The 18,979-nt window shown below is 41.6% G+C and overlaps 2 protein-coding genes across 2 annotated transcripts in view; one reads left to right on the top strand and one right to left on the bottom strand.

Annotated features, from left to right (window-relative positions):
* LOC138961849 (periodic tryptophan protein 1 homolog) overlaps positions 1-4,478 on the top strand; it is a gene marked incomplete in the record, with an annotated part of 270,004 nt that extends 265,526 nt beyond the window's left edge. The window contains 1 exon segment of the mRNA XM_070333522.1: positions 3,981-4,478. Coding sequence (XP_070189623.1) covers positions 3,981-4,201 — 221 coding nt within the window.
* A 464-nt stretch (positions 4,479-4,942) lies between these two features.
* On the bottom strand, positions 4,943-18,867 carry LOC138961852 (hsp90 co-chaperone Cdc37-like). Its single transcript, XM_070333526.1, has 11 exons — positions 18,708-18,867; positions 17,993-18,126; positions 14,201-14,252; positions 12,997-13,107; positions 12,526-12,576; positions 11,118-11,177; positions 9,584-9,742; positions 9,178-9,293; positions 8,948-9,068; positions 8,043-8,111; positions 4,943-7,665 (listed from the first exon to the last, which is right to left on the bottom strand). Exons 1-11 carry the CDS (start codon positions 18,744-18,746, stop codon positions 7,426-7,428), a joined length of 1,152 nt encoding a protein of 383 aa, XP_070189627.1. The 5' UTR covers positions 18,747-18,867; the 3' UTR covers positions 4,943-7,425.
* Between the last annotated feature and the right edge of the window lie 112 nt (positions 18,868-18,979).

Genomic DNA, 18,979 nt, shown 5'->3' with positions numbered 1-18,979 from the left:
GAGAGAGAGAGAGAGAGAGAGAGAGAGAGAGAGAGAGAGAGAGAGAGCTGTATTTACAGCATGAAGTGAGATTCACAAGTCTTCAGAATCAACGGGCTTAGAACAGAGGGAGCTAGTAGTGGTCAGGGGGTGGCAAATACATACATACAACTATACATGTGTGGCCACATACATACGTGTAAGTATGTGTGGCACAATACAAGTGTATTTAAAAATGTTCAAATAGTATCAATTGATGAATTATGCTTAACGTTTACAATCTAACATGTTCAGTGCCACAATATAACATGTTCTCACCACTATTAATAGGTAACATGCGCCTTGAGTCGCCTTGTGGGGTGAGATACGTGCGCGATATAAATCCTCGTAAATAAATAAAAGTAAATAAATAAATAAATAAATAAATACCTGCTGCTAGAAATTTAATATACAGTAATTTGGTAATTCCATGTTTATTTCAATTCTTTTCTGTATTAATTACAGTTGAAGTATTAGCTGTACAATGACTGTGAATAACACATGCGTGCACACACACACACACACACTTAAAAAATACTCTGTTTGCAAATTACATTTCTTATTTTGTTCTTGTTTGCAGGCTCATCAGGGATGATGGAGGTGGAAGCAGCCCGTGTCATATGGCGTCGATCGGTGAACACCAACAAGCTTCGCTACACAACACTTCTGTCGGACGGTGACTCCAAGACTTTTACAGAGCTCAACGACATCAAGCCCTATGGTGAGGATATTCACATTGACAAGGAAGAGTGTGTGAACCATGTGAGTAAACGACTTGGTACAGCTCTTCGCAACATGGTGACAGACTGCCGAAAGCGAGGGGTGACTCTTGGTGGACGTGGAAGGGGTCAGCTGACAGGCAATGCCATACGCAAGCTACAGATTTACTACAACCGGGCAATTCGTAGCAACAAGGATGTGTGTAGCATGAAAAAAGCAATCATGGCATCACTGTACCATTGTTTTTCCACTGACGAAAATCCACAACATGAACTTTGTCCTGCTGGAGAGAGCTCGTGGTGTTTCTTTCAGGAAGCGCTGGCGAAGCACCAAGTTCCAGGTCCACACAAACACCTCATCCACACACCCCTCAATGAGGAGAAGTTAGCTGCACACCTGTTGCCCATTTATGAGAGACTTTCTGAAGAACACCTACTCAGCAGATGTGTTTCTGGCAAGACACAAAATGCCAATGAGTGTCTCCACAGCCTCATTTGGTCAAGATGTGCTAAGGACCACTTTGCTTCCCGCAGTCGTGTTGAGTTTGCAGTCTTGACTGCTATTAGAGAGTTCAACTTTGGACCTGCTGCTGCTGCCGACTCTGCCCAGTTCTTCGGATTCCAGACTGGACATCACATGAAGAGGCTTGGAGCAGCCAGGATGCACAAGAGGGTGCGGAACAGTCTGAAGGCTGTGAGAGACAAGCAAAGTAAAAGGAGAGACAAAGTGCGGGCAGCCAAGTCAAAGAGACTGGAAGAACTTGTTCAGCTGGAAGGTGGCCCTGCATATGCTGCAGGCATGTTCTAAGTTTTGACTATGTAAATGTTTTAACATAGACGGGGAATCGAGACGAGGGTCATGACTCATGGTGTGTTTGTGTATAAAGTGATTCCGAGGAAACTACTGGACCAATCTTGATAAAACTTAACATGAGAGTTCCTGAGTGCGATATCCCCAGATGTCTTTTTTCCATTTTTTGGAAAGATGTCTTTGATGACGTCATATCCGGATTTTTTTAGGCAGTTGAGGCAGCGCTCTAACACCCTAATTTTTCAACCAAATTGATTGCAATTTTGGTAAAGCAATCTTCGACGAAGTCCGGACTATGGTATTGCATTTCAGCTCAAAATTTTAAAAATAAATTAATGAGTTTGCTTGTTAAGTTTGTCATTAAAATCTAATTTTTAGTAACAAAATAAACTTTGACTGCATTGCATTCCTCATTTTTTCCTGAATTCAAAAATATATAGATATGTCATGTTCACTCTAACAATGTGCTCAGAATTACAGAAAATAGGTTTAGTAAGTACTATACGGTCTCATGCTTTGCGGAGACGAGCGTGATCCGTCTCGGTATTGTTAGCCGAGACTATCTAAATGTATCTCATAGTCTTGGCGATGACTGGTTTGTGGTGTTGATATTTAAGTTTCATACTGATTGACTAAATGTTTTTATATTGCTTCACGCGACTTGTCATTGTTATTGTGGTTAACATTATTCTCATATATTGTGGTTATTGTACGCATATGTGCAATTAATGACTTGGGTACGTTTCGTAATTTGGAGCTAGCTTGTGTGTGTGTGTGTGTGTGTGTGTGTGTGTGTGTGTGTGTGTGTGTGTGAATGTGAACGTGAACGAGTGAGCGAGCTTTTTTTGGTGTGCATGCTGTAATTGGGAGTGTGTGTATGCATTGTTTGTAACTCGGGACAAACAATTTTCCTAGTGTACTGCACATGTTTGAAATAACTTATGTTTTATGTCTTCCCTAACTTTTAAACTGTGTCTCTAAGGTGTGAAAGACATTCCTCAGTGTGGAATTTGGTGATACATGTATGTATTTTGAGTTTAATTACAACTATCAATGGTTTCAAAACAAATTGTGTGCGTTTTTGCTTTTTCCTCAGTTTGCATGTTTTGACATTTGGGAACGAAATGATTTCAAATCTACTGGTTAGATTTCTGTGAAATTCTGCATACTTGTACTTTTACATACTATCTACAGAATTACCATTTGAATAATGAATCGGAAAAGAAATGTTGGCTTTACGATTTTTTTAATATTAAATTTTACGCAAAATTTCAACATTATGATAAAAAAAATTTTTTTTAAATAACTGTAATACTCACAGAAAAAATAAATGGTAAATCTGTAGATATGATCTAAATCTATATTTATGCAAAATATTGGACAGAAATCGAGCATTTGGATATGGAAAAAACGGTTCCTAAAATCCAATATGGCTGCTGTTTACTTTTCTGTTTCTATAGCAACGACATACACAATAAACAAACACATTAACATTTTTTAATTCAGAGACCATCAGTATTATAACAAAAGCGACACAAACAGTGCTGATCATCAGATATGGAAAATAGCGATTTGGCCCTCACATGGCCTTAACCGCAATGAGAAGGATTGTTCAGCAGAGGTTTCAGTTCGTGACACCGGCCCAGAGCTTTTTCATTGTCCACTTTCGTTTGCCAAAAAGCAGAAGTCACTCTACTATTAGTGTAAGGCTGTGTGAGATACTTTAGTATTCATCTGTACCACAAGATAGGTCAGGTGAAGTTTTGTGGAAGACAATCACTGATGGTTTTTGCGGTGTGTACTGTTCTCATGACAGGTCTTCTTCATTCTGTTGCACAACTGTTTCCACTACAGTGCAACCCCAATTTAACACCTCCCCCCTTTTAAGACCTTGATTTGGGAGGGGATGTAGCTCAGTCGGTAGCGCGCTGGATTTGTATCCAGTTGGCCGCTGTCAGCGTGAGTTCGTCCCCACGTTCGGCGAGAGATTTATTTCTCAGAGTCAACTTTGTGTGCAGACTCTCCTCGGTGTCCGAACACCCCCCGTGTGTACACGCAAGCACAAGACCAAGTGCGCACGAAAAAGATCCTGTAATCCATGTCAGAGTTCGGTGGGTTATAGAAACACGAAAATACCCAGCATGCTTCCTCCGAAAGCGGCGTATGGCTGCCTAAATGGCGGGGTAAAAACGGTCATACACGTAAAATTCCACCCGTGCAAAACACGAGTGTACATGGGAGTTTCAGCCCACGAACGCAGAAGAAGAAGAAGAAAGACCTTGATTTTGCAGATTTCCTTTTCATTACCTCTGTAAATTTACCTCCAGTTTAAGACTCCTGCCATTTTTAAGACCTGATTTTATCAGATTTCGTAAAGACTTAAAAAGGGGTTCCACTGTAGACTCATGCTGACTTTTTGTCTTGGTTCACAGTGCGTCATCATTTCTTGAACCGGATGCCGGCCAAGCTTGCCCAGGAGTGCGAAGGCGATGACAAAGACCTGCCATCAAATGACGATGATGACGACACTGCCGTTGCTATGGGGGGACTCAAAATGCAGGATGAAGATGAGGAGGAGGCAGCTGCAGCAGCAGTGAAACCCGCAGCAAAGAAGAAGAAAAAGAAAAAGAAGAAACCAAAACTGACTGAATAGAACTTTAATTGCAATGGAGAAGATTTGGTAGTACAGTTTTTGGTCGAACATTGGGACATTGCCAGTGAATGTTGCAGTTGAATGAAAAACCATGTAAAAAAAATCATCAAATCACAGGGCTGAAAGTTTACATCAGGAATTGTGGTTTTTGAAAACGGTTTTCGAAAAAGTTTTCTGGATTTTGAAAAAAAAAGTCAGGTGAAATCTTTGAAAAGATGTGTAGATTTTCACCAACTTGCATCCCTAAAATGATGTAATAGCTGACCTGCGAAGCAATTATAAAAGTTAAAAGTATGGCTTTTTTGTACATTATTTCCCAACAGCCACTGAGTGAAGTTGTGTTGTATGTATGAGACAGCGATGTGTATGCGTGTGAAATGTGATATGACGTGTTTTTTCTCTCAGATATTATGACATAATAAAGGGTTAAAAAAGAAACAGAAAGGATGAGTGGTGTTAAAAAATCAACGTCAGAAAGGTCAGGTCCTTATTTCATATGGTTCAGTGGAACTCCTCGATTTGTATCTCCCATCCTTTTAAGACCCTTCTTTCCGAGTTACTCTGTTCCTAACCTCTGCAAACATACCTGTTCTTTTGAGTCCCTATATCAGATTTTTGAAGGTCTTGAAAAGGGGTACCACTGTATCGCACGTAACCTTATGCATTCTCTCACACTCACTCTCCCACACACACTCTCTCACACACACACGCACTCTCTCTTTTTCTGTGACTACAAAATAATGTCAGCAATAAATGAAATTTATTCTCAAACATTCTATGACAAGCATGCTCAACTCTTCAATCTTTCATACACATTATTTCATCCTTTATTTACAATTACCTTGTCAATCTCTACGATGGGTTTTTCTCCCTTCTTTGTCAACGGCTATCTCTGTAGCTAACATAGTAAGGAATGTTACGCATTGAAAGCGGTCAGTTACAAAGTCGCCGAACAGTAAATAATGCACACCTGGTACAACACAATACAAAATGATGAAAAGAGATATTGAGAGAAATATAACATGCTACTCTTATCATTGTGAGGAAAGGGTGTGCAACACAAAACGACATCAGACATGGAAGATCTGAACTTGACGTAAACGTGCATGCATCTGAACAAAGATAATACAAGTATAGAAAAGTAAGTTCAATGTCTCTAAAGGTGGTGTTCATATTTGCTGCAGTTTGAAATCCAAACTAACTACCGTACTTTCCGGGTGAAAAGGCGCTTTGTTATCTAAGACTTATCTTCTTTAAAAAAAAAAATTGTAATCCAGTCACCCATTGGACGCAGGGGGCCAATAGGGCGCACCAAAATGACCCAGTTTTTGCCATGAGAGGTGGTTCCCCTGTCATATCTGAGAGAGGAAACACTTCCTGCATCGGGGTCAGTGACCGGTCAGTGACCAAAGGCATTGTGATAGCTGGGTGGCATTGTTAAAAGACACGACCTTCTTCCCAGGGGTCAATGACCCAGTTTTTGCCATGAGAGGTGGTTCCCCTGTCATATCTGAGAGAGGAAACACTTCCTGCATCGGGGTCAGTGACCGAGTTTAACAGAGTGGAAATCTGTGTGTGCGGCCAGATCAAAGGCAGGGCAGTACCTAGTAGCTGAAACATGCATTATCACAAGTTGTTTGACTGGTACTCAAGCGGTCTCTTTGATTTTTTTCGTATTTCATACACGGATTAGGCGCTTCGTTATACAAGACGCAGGGGTCGAACTCGAGGAAAAAAGTCGCGCCTTATGACCCGGAAAGTACGGTACATCAAACGACTGTGTCTACAATACTGCTGGATGCTGATAAGTAAAAGCTGCAAATATGCTGAGCTTACAGAAAACACCAATTGAAATCAATCCTCACTTTGATTTCATTCTCTTACAAAGAAACAACAAAACAACATACTGTTCCACCTCGCTTTGCGTATGTGATAATGTAACCTTGGCCCAGCCAAGAATATATAACTCAGAACATTCTATCTTTCATTGCTTCATTCTAAAAAAAGAAGTGAATTTGACTTTTCCTGTGTTTAACTTTGAGTGATTCATTACCTTTCAAATAATTATGCCTGAAGTATTAAAGGCACAGTAAGCCTCCCGTAAACCATCACAGATACGGTCAGGCTTTTACACACAGTACAAACACCCTTTCATTTAAACACTCACCGATTGAGAACATCCTAGGTGCCCTCCGTAAAGAGCGAACAATTTTCAAAGAATTTATTTTTGCGTGGTTTATCTTACCCCTGAGCCATCGTGAACCCGTGTGATCCAGTTTCCCTTTTTCACAATGTAGTCGTCAGTCATTTGAATGCGACTCGATGTGAGCTTACCTACAATAGCACGTTTTTATGCACGAAACAAACGGCTGTGGTTCACAAGAACTCTAGCGATGGCTTTTGACTGTTGAGAGGAACGGCAATATGCATAAACCGTCGTCTGCTACGACCCTTGCGTGACCCTGCTTTTCTTTTTTCAAACTTTCACAACTTCGAATTGTACTGATCTTGTCTTGATGAAAAAAGAATTCTTTTATGATTAAAGAATGTTTTGTGAAACAAGCTGTCAATTTATTATTTAGATTTTAAAAGTTAGGTCTAGCGCAAAAATGCACCACGGTCCAAAAACATTCTGATAATCATCGATCCACGGCTATCGCCAGTTTACATCGATAGAATGAGACCCGAAGGGAAGTAACTCATTTTTGACCTGAGTTCAGGATGGGTCCAAAAAGTGTTTGAGACAATCTGCAAAATTAATTCTTTAAAAATTGCTCGCTCTTTACGTAGGGCACCTAGGATGTTCCCGTTCGGTGAGCGTTCAAATAGAAGTATGCTTGTACTGTAGGTAGACGCTCGGGGAGCTCTGTGATGGTTTACGGGAGGCTTACTGTGCCTTTAAGTTATTGTTAAACTTGGTACATGTACACCTAATCTGTTATAACTTAGTACCAATAGCCTTTGGCCAGTGAAGTTACCAGTGAGCGCTGAAGTGCTCAGAAGGGGTTACATTTGTCAATGAGACTGCAATATGTCTGGCAACGGTTGCACCTCAATTGGAAGAACAGCCATGTGGACAGAGATTCAACACACTTTCTCCTGCTTTCATCCTTCACAGAAATGCGTGGAAACATCGCGCCAAATACACCCTCTTTTGCTTGCTCTTCAGCAGGCATACACCGCCGTTTGCACGTGAACAAAGTTCATTCTACCCCCCATCCCTCTCAGTCCACCTGTTCATACAGCTCCTCCTCTTCCTCGATGTCCTTTGACCCCCCCACAGCGCCCTCTGCCCCTTCACCCTCTGCGTCGGCGGCCCGTGTTTCAAGGTCACCGGCGCTGGGCACCCAGAGGCCGGAGTCGATGCAGCGTTTGATGTGATACTCCGCCTCCTCCTTGGGCATGTCCAGCACAGCCTGCTGCAGCATCCCGATGTCACGCGACTCAAAGCACTGCTGTAACTTCTGCACACAGAGAGACAAAATTACAGAGACTGGGGATATGACTGCATTTTGTAAAACTTGTTGGAAGTGCTTGAAAAGATCATTTTTGAAATTAAAACTTGCAGGGTGGGGAATTAGGTGCTCATCAGGAACAGGTTTCTTGCAGGACGATGTTACACCTGTCATCTGTTATCCCTTTGTTTACCAAGGAAGTGTTCCAACTCTGGTCAACAATTTCACCACTACATGTGCAGAAAAGAAAAGACAAAGAGAAAGCAAACAAACAAACCAACACAGCTGCTTTAAGTAACAATGAATTCTGCTGCAAGGAGCTGGAGTGAAATCTGCACCTTTGCTAGTCGCACTCAGTGAGTACAGACAATGGACAAAAGCCTTACCTCTGGTAGCGACTCCATCACTTCCGCGGGGTCCAGCCCACCGGGTCCCAGTCTCTTCTGTCTCTCCTCCTGCACACACACAATGTATCCATCGAACACTGGATTTCCCTTCAGAGGCCGACTAAAACTCATATATAGGTGGCTGGCCAAGACTACGGAAGAGTGCCTATTTGCATGGGTGGGACTGAAGAACGTCATGAATCCTGAAGAATTTTAAGGGGGGGTCTGGGGGCCCCCAGACGCTGAAGGATTTGTATAATTAACAACAAAAAAAACGTCACCACAGACATTACGAATCCGGATTTCCGGCATATACCGGAAGAATCCCACCCATGTATTTGTGTGCGTTCAAAAAAAGTATTTAAACTAGAATGGAGCGATACATCAACGTTATTTGTGCTAGCAAGCAATCGTTTTTCTGGTGGATTTCACTTGGAATAGGAGCACCCTTTCATTTGGACACATACCAAAATTCAACAGCGTGGCTGCATTCTGTGCACAGTTGTCAGCTTTTTGCTAAATTGATGAAGCAGATTGAAAAAGATCTCATTTACAACATTAATTCAACTAAAAATTCGAACTCTGAACAGTACGCAGCAAGGCTGTTTTATTGTTGGTACAGTACAGGTGGTCTCTTTGATGTCTGAGATGAAACTTGGCCAGGGATTTCTATTTTAACAACACATAGGGCGCTTCCATTCAATAAGCCGCAGGGGTCAAGACTGAGAAAAAAAGTTGCGCCTTATAGTCCGTAAAATACGGTATGTGTTTTCTTCAGACCAAAATCATTCACTTTCTGATATTTGGGATGACTTATTCTCCACTTTACTTGAACGGTATATGCTTGCTATTCATAACCAAATCAAACAAATTTGAAGTTCAAAATAGACATGTAAATAGCTCACCTCTTCATATTCTTTCAGGGCTTCCTCAATTCTTGCCTTAGCCCGTCCTTTGATACGAGTGCGGAAACTGTTAAGCTCGTCATTAAATGCGTCCATGTACTGTTTCTCCCCCACCTTGATCCTGCAAAAGAAGGTTGAGGTTGAATCCAGACTGTACAGCCTCCATGTCACTAGCAAAAACATATATTATACCTTATTCTTTAACTGTAAGAGTAAGCCAGGCAACGTACCTGGAGAAGAAGGCGCGCACACAGCTGCGAGGGTCCTGGTTGAGACTCTTGGCCAGCTCCAGAATGAACTGCATGATGATCGTCTGGTGAGACACGTGCTCCATCAAGTTGTGTTTCTACAACAACAACAAAAAATACACCTCAATCATTAACATGTTGCACTGCAGAACTATAAACTGACTCAGCTAATACACTGGCTTCTCAAAAAAGCACATACTGCAAAGCTCTTCTCTCTCAAACCTAACAGCAGGTTGGAAGGGAGGATTTCTTTGGTTGATGCATCAGATAAAGTGCTTGGCAGTCTCCTCAAACACAGACACACCCAGAGTTAAGTAACCCCCTACCTGAAGAATCATTGAAACGGATGACCATCTTTTCACACACACACACACACACACACACTCACCTCCTCAACCTCCAAATCAATGCACCAGATGACCAGGTAGTTGGCGGTCTCTTCACACACCAGGTGGGGGTGTTCCTGCAGGTACTGAAGACTGTCGTCATAGCGCTGCATCATACCAAACTTACGGATCTCCGTCTTGTACTTCTTGCTGAACTCGGCCTGCACACACACAGATACTGGACACTGTACATACACACAGATACTGGACACTGTACATACACACAGATACTGGACACTGTACACACACAGATACTGGACACTGTACATACACACAGATACTGGACACTGTACATACACACAGATACTGGACACTGTACACACACATATACTGGACACTGTACATACACACAGATACTGGTCACTGTACACACACAGACACTGGACACTGTACACACACACAGATACTGGACACTGTACACACACATACTGGACACTGTACACACACAGATACTGGACACTGTACACACACACAGATACTGGACACTGTACACATACAGACACTGTACACTGACATTGTACACACACACAGATACTGGACACTGTACACACACACTGGACACTGTACACACACACTGGACACTGTACACACACACAGATACTGGTCACTGTACACACACAGACACTGGACACTGTACACACACACAGATACTGGACACTGTACACACACTGGACATTGTACACACACTGGACACTGTACACACACACACAGATACTGGTCACTGTACACACACAGACACTGGACAATGTATACACCAACACATACTGGACATGATGTTTTGTGATAACCACCTTTCCACTGGCTGTACACACACATACATACTGGAAACTAAAGTTTGCTAAGAGCCACCTTTCCCCTAGGCTAGTTGAAGCTCACGTCACTCACCCTGTGCACATCGACTCATAATGGAAACTAGAGAACGATCTGTCCACTAGCTGAAACTCAAGTCTTATAACTACTCTTTTTCTTGTGTGACTGCACAGTGAAATTCTAATGCAATTATTTTTCCTGATGTAACTTTTTTCCATAGACATAAGCTGTTTCTTCCTCTACCCCCCTTTTCCCCCCTTCACAAACTTGGTTTTCCGAGCAGCAACAGGAACGTAAGCGCTCTAAATAAATACTTGTGCATCAACAGCGAGAGTTATGGAGAACCAGTCTCCTGGCACCAATGAGAATAACAAGCATTAAAATGAACAAGCCACTTTAAAGTGCTTACATCCCTTTGTTTCTCAGATCTTAAAATAACGCTCTGCCTCACTTGATTGAGATTTTCTAAGTGTAGCTTGTTTTTAACTCAATCAAATCTATCTCATCCAAACAAAACTTTGTAATTCCCAAGGTCTTCAGGTATATGTATGCCTGTACTTCTGTGTGTGTATGTAAATATGTGTGCCTGAGAGAGACACACAGAGATTGAATGTACACATTCTGGCATACGTACACACATTCTCACAGCATGCCAGAGTGTGTCCATGCATGCCAGCATGAGTGTGGTATTCTGTGCTAATACTGTGAGCATGTTCTGAACTTTACCTGCTTATCTGCCCTCTCATCCTCTGTCAGTTCTTTGACTGGCTCTGGTTTGTTGATCAGCTGCAAATGACACACTGAAGTTGAACATTACAAATCACTGGCAAATAAGTTACAGTACTAACCACTTCAGCCCTTGAAATACTACTTTCAGCCCTTGAAACACTACTATCAACACAGCTGCAAGCCAGAGTCAATCATTTGAAACAGACAAGGCGACAGCTCCAGTATTTCAAATCCATTCTTTTTCTAATACACGGTTTTAAATTCCAATGAAACCATCACACCCAAAAACGACTGATGTATCGGAAATAAACAGATTAGAATAGGTCATCTTCACAAGCTTCTGTTTAACCTTCACCGAATCACGTGTTGGACTACACAGTCCGGATGATGTGGGTCGTGTACGACCCATACTTCCCAAAGAAGGATTCAGCGTAAAAAGTATAGGTTGTACACAACCCACGCCATCCTAATAGGGATAAACGTTTTGCCGCCTCTTTGCAGAGTATGGGTCGTACACGACCCACGCCATCCGAATAAGGATAAACAACGTTAAACTCCTTACATAATTCCATATGGGTCGCCCACGACCCGCATCATCCAGAGTGTGTAGTTCAAATTACGTCATCGTTTATTTGTTTGTTTACAAAGATAATCTTTTAAAAGTTGGGCAATGGTAAGGTCGTATGGTGATTAGACATTACATGAAGTCTCAAAGTCTCAAAACTCCAAATAGTTTCAGAGATAAAGACAATTTTGTGAGACTCACGAAGCATGGTTAATTAAGGTCAATAAATCTTAGTTCCTAAGTTACTTTTTCTCTTCACCACTCTACTGCTGCAAACAAAACCAAATCCTTGTAAATTGTGATTAGCATTAGGCCAAAAAGAAAAATATGTCTGTTTCCGGTAACATCGCCGAAAAAAATAGGGTCGGTCGGTCGGTCGTTTTTAAAAAATTTATTTATTCATTTTTTTATAACCTTTTTCTTAACGTCTTTTTATGTGGTTTTTTTTCCCCCGGCGTCATTGGCCGCCATGTTTTTTTTGCGTGACGACGGAAACGGGAGGTAAGTCTCTTCGATTGTGAAGTCTCATCGACCGATTACCTCCCTTTTTTTGTGTGCGAAAAGCGAAAAAACCTTTAGGGTCGGCGCTTAAAAATAGGGTCGGTCGGGTTACCGGAAACAGACATATTTTTCTGTTTGGCCTTATAGATGTTTATGTACACAGAAAGAGAAAATGTGTGCATGGGACTAATGACTACAAACAGAAGTCTTACCGTCTGGTTTAAACAAAATTTATTCCGGAAATACAGGGTGACATGTACAATACAATATGAACATTTGTTACCACACAACAAGCTAAGCTTATACTAAGTGTGGTTATAAATATGTACATCATCTTACCGTCTTTGATTTCCCTTCATGACAGATGGTGTCCACATTCCATGGTGTTAACTGAAACACACATACATCCACACTTATTATATTGCATAACATATCTCCACACATACAATATTACATAACATGCATCACGCACATCTTTCTTTCTTTATTTGGTGTTTAACCTCGTTTTCAACCGTTCAAGGTTATATCGCGATGGACATCACGCACATATTCATACAAGCATCATTACATGTGTGAAACAAGTTCAGGTGATAATAATACCTCTTTCACTTTCAGAAGGCTACAACAACTTGGCAGATACTGAGTAAAAATGCAAGTTTGTTTTACCTCTCATAAACACTATATAAGTTAGTGCAAATAATAAAACATGAAGCAAAATATTAAAACTGAACAATGAAATGCCTGGAAAAAAACCCCAATACTCAAACAACCAGTTTTAAGCTGTAGAAAACTTACAGAAGCAAAACTTACCCGCTCTTCTTTCTTCAGGTCCTCTTCCTTCCTTCGGAACTCCTGCTCCTGTTTCTCAATTTCCTTCATCTGTTTCTCCAGGGTAAGCTTGTCAAACTCGGCAGCTGTTTTCTGAAACACAAGCACAAGAAAAAAGTGAATTTATATAAATGAAGGGGTGGGGATTTGTTACAGCTAGGGAAAAAGAAAAGCAAATCAACATAATGTTTGTGATACAGAACCTTAATTTTTGCTAAATTTGGTTTTAAAGTGTGCATACATTTTGACTCTTTGTACCAATGTGCACAATTCACTTGCTGCAGAATTGATGTCAAATTGTATCCCACACAGGTGGTAAGTGATCAAATGTATATAGTCAGTCAGTTCAGAATCTACATGCGATTACACACAGAAACCCAGGGTTTGTTTAATTAACCCAACATGCACACATGGTGCATAATATCTCAAAATGACCCATTATTTTCCCTTCAGTGAGTCAAAGGGGCCATCATCATTACTTAACACTTTGTCACTCTTGTCTTTGACTTTAACACGCACAGACAGACAGACACAAATTTTTTTGTTAAACCATAATACAACAGCAAATTCAAAGCTCAGATGAAAATAAATTGCAATATTCAACTTCATAGGACACACTAATGCCTAGGAGGAGGGAGAGGATGCCCCTGGATGCTCCTCATCCTAGCCTACTTGGCACTTCTTGCCTTTGACGACATGTCTCGTCAGAATTTGTATACAGGGATCACATGACCTATACTGCTAAAGCTATAGGTTTTTTTCCTTCCAGGCTAAACCCTGGAAACCTATGCACATAAATAAAATCTGATCCAGATTTGTCAGTTAAATGAAGAGTACATGGGTGTTACTGGGAAAAATAAAAAAACCTGAAAGGCAGGGGTCCAAAATGCTCAAGTTTGAAAGAAAGTTTCTGGACACCGACGAAACCAAATCATAATAAGCAAGATGGCGGCAAAACCAAGGGAGCGAACCGAGAAAGCACGCGAACCGGTGTCAAAAGTCGGATCGGAACCGCTGCTCGTTATTTCAACTTAGCGAAACGAAGCTTTTTTTTTTGTTTTTTTTTGAAAACCCGGAAAACCGGAATTTCCGGCTTCAGATTTTTTGAAAAACCGGAAATCCGGCAAAAGCCGGAAGAGTAACACCCATGAGAGTACATTTAAATACAATCATAGTTGATGAATACCTCTTCTGCCTCCTTCAGCTTCTTCTTTACTTCTTCCTTTTTCTGTTGGTATCTGCAAAAAAGATTTAAATGACTGTAATAATATGTTTAAGCTTAATATACTTTCAAAATTGCTGCAAACAAAAGAAAACAATTCGAAACAAGAAATTCCTCCGAGGTAGGAAAAACACCCCCGTCCTTAGCATTCTCACTGCCACCAACTGAGCAGGCACTGCTAACAAGTGTGGTTATTTCCCTTTGACCATTAATATGTCGCTCTATAAGTCCTTGTAGAATCTTAATCCACCAATAACTCCCTAACCGTGTGTTTGACTGGTCCCAATTTTTGTAAGGACCGTCTCAGGAATGTATAGAACCTGTTCACCAAGTTTGGTGACGATCGGTCCGTTCATTCTTGAGATCTATATGCGAACACAAACAAACAAACAAACAAACACATCGAGCGAAACCTATACACACCCCTATACCGGGGGTGTAATAAAAGGAAGAAACAAGTTTAACTATGATTTGATGTAAAAGTAAGCAAGCCTTAAAGGCCGAGGTCCAACAGGCCGAAATACCCATGGGTCTGGGCGGAGACTATTTTCAGTGACCGACAGGTCTCAAGTTACCTAGTCTGGTGGATGCAGTGGCCAAGGCATTCCGCTTGATTAAACAAGCCAACAGAAGACTGCATACCTCTCCTTGGTGTGTGTGCCTTTCTTGTGAACCTTTGTGTGTGTGTGTGTGTGTGTGTGTGTGTGTGTGTGTGTGTGTGTGTGTGTGTGTGTTTTATGTGTATGTGTGCGTGTGTGCGTGTGTGCGTGTGTGCGTGTGTGCGTGTGTGTGTGTGTGTGTGTGTTTGTGTGTGTGTGTGTGTGTGTGTGTGTGTGTTTGTGTGTGTGTGTGTGTGTGTGTGTGTGTGTGTGTGTGTGTGTGTGTGTGTGTGTGTGTGTGTGTGTGAGTGAGTGTGTGTGTGCGTGTTGTTTTTGTGTGTGATATTCACCTTTTTTCTGATGGTTATTTGGAAGCATTATTAGTGGCAATGTATTATTGACACTAGCAATAAATCCGCTGAGTGCAGATTACACGCACACGCACACACACACATACACACACACGCACACACCGTCGCATGCGCACGCGCATTTGTACACTGTGTAATACAACTGAGCACATGGTCAAAGTTATGCAGTACGTGCCATACACTGACACAACCGGTCAACCTGACTTCGTGTTGTAGACTGAAGAGTAGAAATACCCTCTCTCTTGGTGCTCTCTCTTGGTGCAGAACCAGAGTGGAAACTCGCACCAACAATCGGATGCCAATAACTTGAGGGACCATCTACAGAGTTAAATGTGTCACTGCTTTCTATTTAGCTCTGTGTCTTGGTTTTACAGTTCACAAGGTATCAAGGTCGGTACTGTTTTCAAGATGAGTAGGTCAGTCTAGACGGCTTTTGGAACAGTAGAACCCTGGTTACACAAACCGACTAAAGAAAATATATTGACCATTTTCTTTGCCATAATAAGCCAAATGTAAAGTCTGTGAATCTAACAAGTTGAAACTGACTTGTTGGACACCCTTATTTTGAACAAAAGATATAGTTTGCGGTTGTTAATTACGAATGTGACCGTTGGCTTCAGGTTGACCAGTAAGTCCAGATACATAACGGCACTGTGAGCGTGCCGCATTTCGCTCCCCCAGCCCACATGTTTGGTTTTGTCTGAGACTAACTAGGTCACCAAAATTTGCGGGAAGAGGAGAAATTTGGTGGGAAAACTTGCATTTAGTCAGTCAAGGCATGGTCTCGCGTCGTGGACGGATGAGAATAGCTTTGTGACTAATAAAGTTTTAATTATATAGCAGAGCATCACTATTGCTGGATGTTGATGAATATGATATCTGTGACAGACAGGGATTACGACATTTGCCTCAGAGTCACTTGAAGAGTGGTGTTTTAGTGTGTGAAAAAGTGAAGAAAACGTCTTTCACATGGGTGCAACCTGGAAAATTCCAAAAACCGGCAAAAGTTGGGGTCCAGCTTTTTTAGTATTTAAAATGCCAAAAAAAAAATCTCCTGGAACAAAAACATCGGCAGCCGATGAAATCAAAAACCGGCTGCCGGCATGTAGCCGGCAGAGTTGCACCCATGCTTTCATGAGTCATGAGTGCCTGGTTCCAACGTGCATGACTGATACGCGGTGTTCTACCGGAAACATCAAGCAACGCGTAACAATATTATTTTCTTTGGAAAATTCTGCCATAAATTCCAGACATTGGTACCTAACTCACGATTGTATTCATCCACTAAATAACTTCAGCAAGAGACAAACATTCTCTGCTTCAGCTTACTTTTTCAGCCCAAGAAGAAAACGTTTTTTTCCGGATGGATATGTTTCACTTTAAAAAAAAGAAGTAATATAAACCAAACTAACATTCGAAAAGTGCAGACTATCTTTGAAATGAATTATTAATTACAGAATGATCATTGAAAGTGCTCAGGCAGATTAGCCAGTGGTGTCATGTAGCATCCAGGGCGGCTGCAATAGCGCGGAGTGACCGGAACTTTGGGGTCAGGCAACATCTGGTAAACGTTGTGTTGCGGGTGTGTGTTGCCGAAAAGGAATGAGCGGTGCGTGGACATTATCTTTCTCGTGTCTTTAGCTCCGCCCAGTCCACCACGACTGACAGCCGTTTGATTTTTAATTCAAATTTGGTGAGTGAATTTTTTTTCTGAAAGTACGTTATCCAGGACTTATTATACACACTTTTTGGGGTGCATGTGTGGTGTACACCTTGAAATGTTTGCCTGACAAAAATGGTGCTTTTGAGTTTGGTATAGACAGAGTATTTTTGAAAATAATATTTCAAGTGAGAGCTCGTTTCCTGAAAAGGGTTGGACATTAGACTGAAGTGGCACGCGCCACTCTGCTTTTATACCCGACCCTCGGCCTTTAAAAACAAATTTTACTCAAATGACACTATCTTCAAAATATTATCTTAAAACACAAAAATTATTCTTCAAATAATCTGGTTTTGATTCTGAAGTATGAGTTAAAACATACATTCTATCAGTAACATTATTAAATAATCATCAGACATCAAATGCACTCATGACACAAATTTCAGGTAGACCTATCTCCACCCATCACAGCCAATTCCCTAACCCCCAAGCAATTCCTCAGCCTCTATTCTCTTCTCTCACCCCCCCCCCCCCCCCCAACACTTCTAAATCCACAATTGTTTTGTATCTTGAACTTGAAGTTTACTATGTGGTAGGCTCAGCTGTGTAGCCTTTACATAGGTCCTATTACTAGACTGTAGCATGCGTGGCGGGCTGTTCTACAATCTAGACTAGGCAGGTAGGGTTGTACATAGAAGTACTGTGGCGCCAGAAATTGTCTATCCTGGTCTTAAAGCTGTTGACTGATGGCGCTGTTACTGCCTCTTCAGGCAAACTGTTCCAGGTGTTCACTACTCGCTGGGAGAAGTAATTGCTTCGTACGTTCAGTCTACAGTGGTCTTTGCCGAGTTTCAGAGAGTGGCCTCTAGTGTCTCTACTGCTGATGGGCTCAAAGTGGGGTCTGTCCGCTTCATACATGCCGTGCACATACTTGAAGGTGTCTATCATGTCGCCCCGCAGGCGACGGTGTTCCAGGCGACGGTGTTCCAGGCTTGGAAGTTTCAGAGCTTTCAGCCTCTCACAGTAGGGCTCGTCTTTCAGACCTGGAATGAGTATCCCCCATCCTCTTACCTATTCACAATAACCTCTACTGCTTATCAATCATCATGTACAAAAAGATGCTTACGTTTGCTTCTCTTTTTCTATAACCTCCTTCTTCTTCTTTGACTCCTCCATCCTCTCGACACGAGCCTGGTGGCGCCATCGGAAGAGACTGCCTGTGTCGATGTTGGGGTGAGTGTCGTCTTCATCGTCAGAGATCTGTACAGAGCAAAGCCAAGGGAACACATAAAAGCTCATTTAAATTTACATTACCCAGTAGCGACACCCTTCGCACAAAATGACACCTAGTTTAAATGACAAAGTGCATAGCACTGCATTGCTAACTGAAAGCTGATCGTTAAGTTGTGCGCACAAACCAAAAAAGACGTCCTGTCTTTGATGAACACGGATTGCCTGGCACCGTTATTAATCATGCACAAGTTTACCTTTCTATTCGTAACATTACTAACATTAGTAACATTACCATTTTCTTTAAAACATTTCATGCAACACCTGACAACTTGCCTTTGCCTTCAGGATTTTGTTGACAAAAAGTACAATAATTTTGTGTCTGTGTACATGTGCGTGTATGGAGAGAGAGAGAGAGAGAGAGAGAGAGAGAGAGAGAGAGAGAGAGAGAGAGAGAGAGAGAGAGAGAGAGAGAGAGAGAGAGAGAGAGAGAGAGAGAGAGAGAGAGAGAGAGTTCATACTCATAGTCATGATAGGGTTCCTGTTGATGATGCCATGGAACTTGGAACTGGAAGACAGGCGGAATCAAAATAAAATCTCTAAAAACTTACCTCAATGTGATCCCACTTGCTGTAGTTGATTGTTGACATTTTTAGTGACGGACAAGTCGCAATGAACGTTTATAACGGTCGGTACAACTGCACAAAATGAAAAATCGTCAGTTGTCTCCAAAGCGGAAGCTCTAGTTATCTGCAAATCGTAAACAAGTTCTCGATTTTTCGAGTACGTCACCGACTTTTCTTATAAAATCACTTGTTAAATGCAACTGTATTAATTAATGGAAAACGTTTATGCTTTTAAAGTAGAAAGGCGGCTTTGATTG

This window comes from Littorina saxatilis, linkage group LG3 (assembly GCF_037325665.1).
Source record: "Littorina saxatilis isolate snail1 linkage group LG3, US_GU_Lsax_2.0, whole genome shotgun sequence".
Classification (NCBI taxonomy): Eukaryota; Metazoa; Mollusca; class Gastropoda; order Littorinimorpha; family Littorinidae; genus Littorina; species Littorina saxatilis.
Note: the sequence above shows the minus strand (reverse complement) of the source record. Positions and strands in the feature narration are given on the sequence as shown.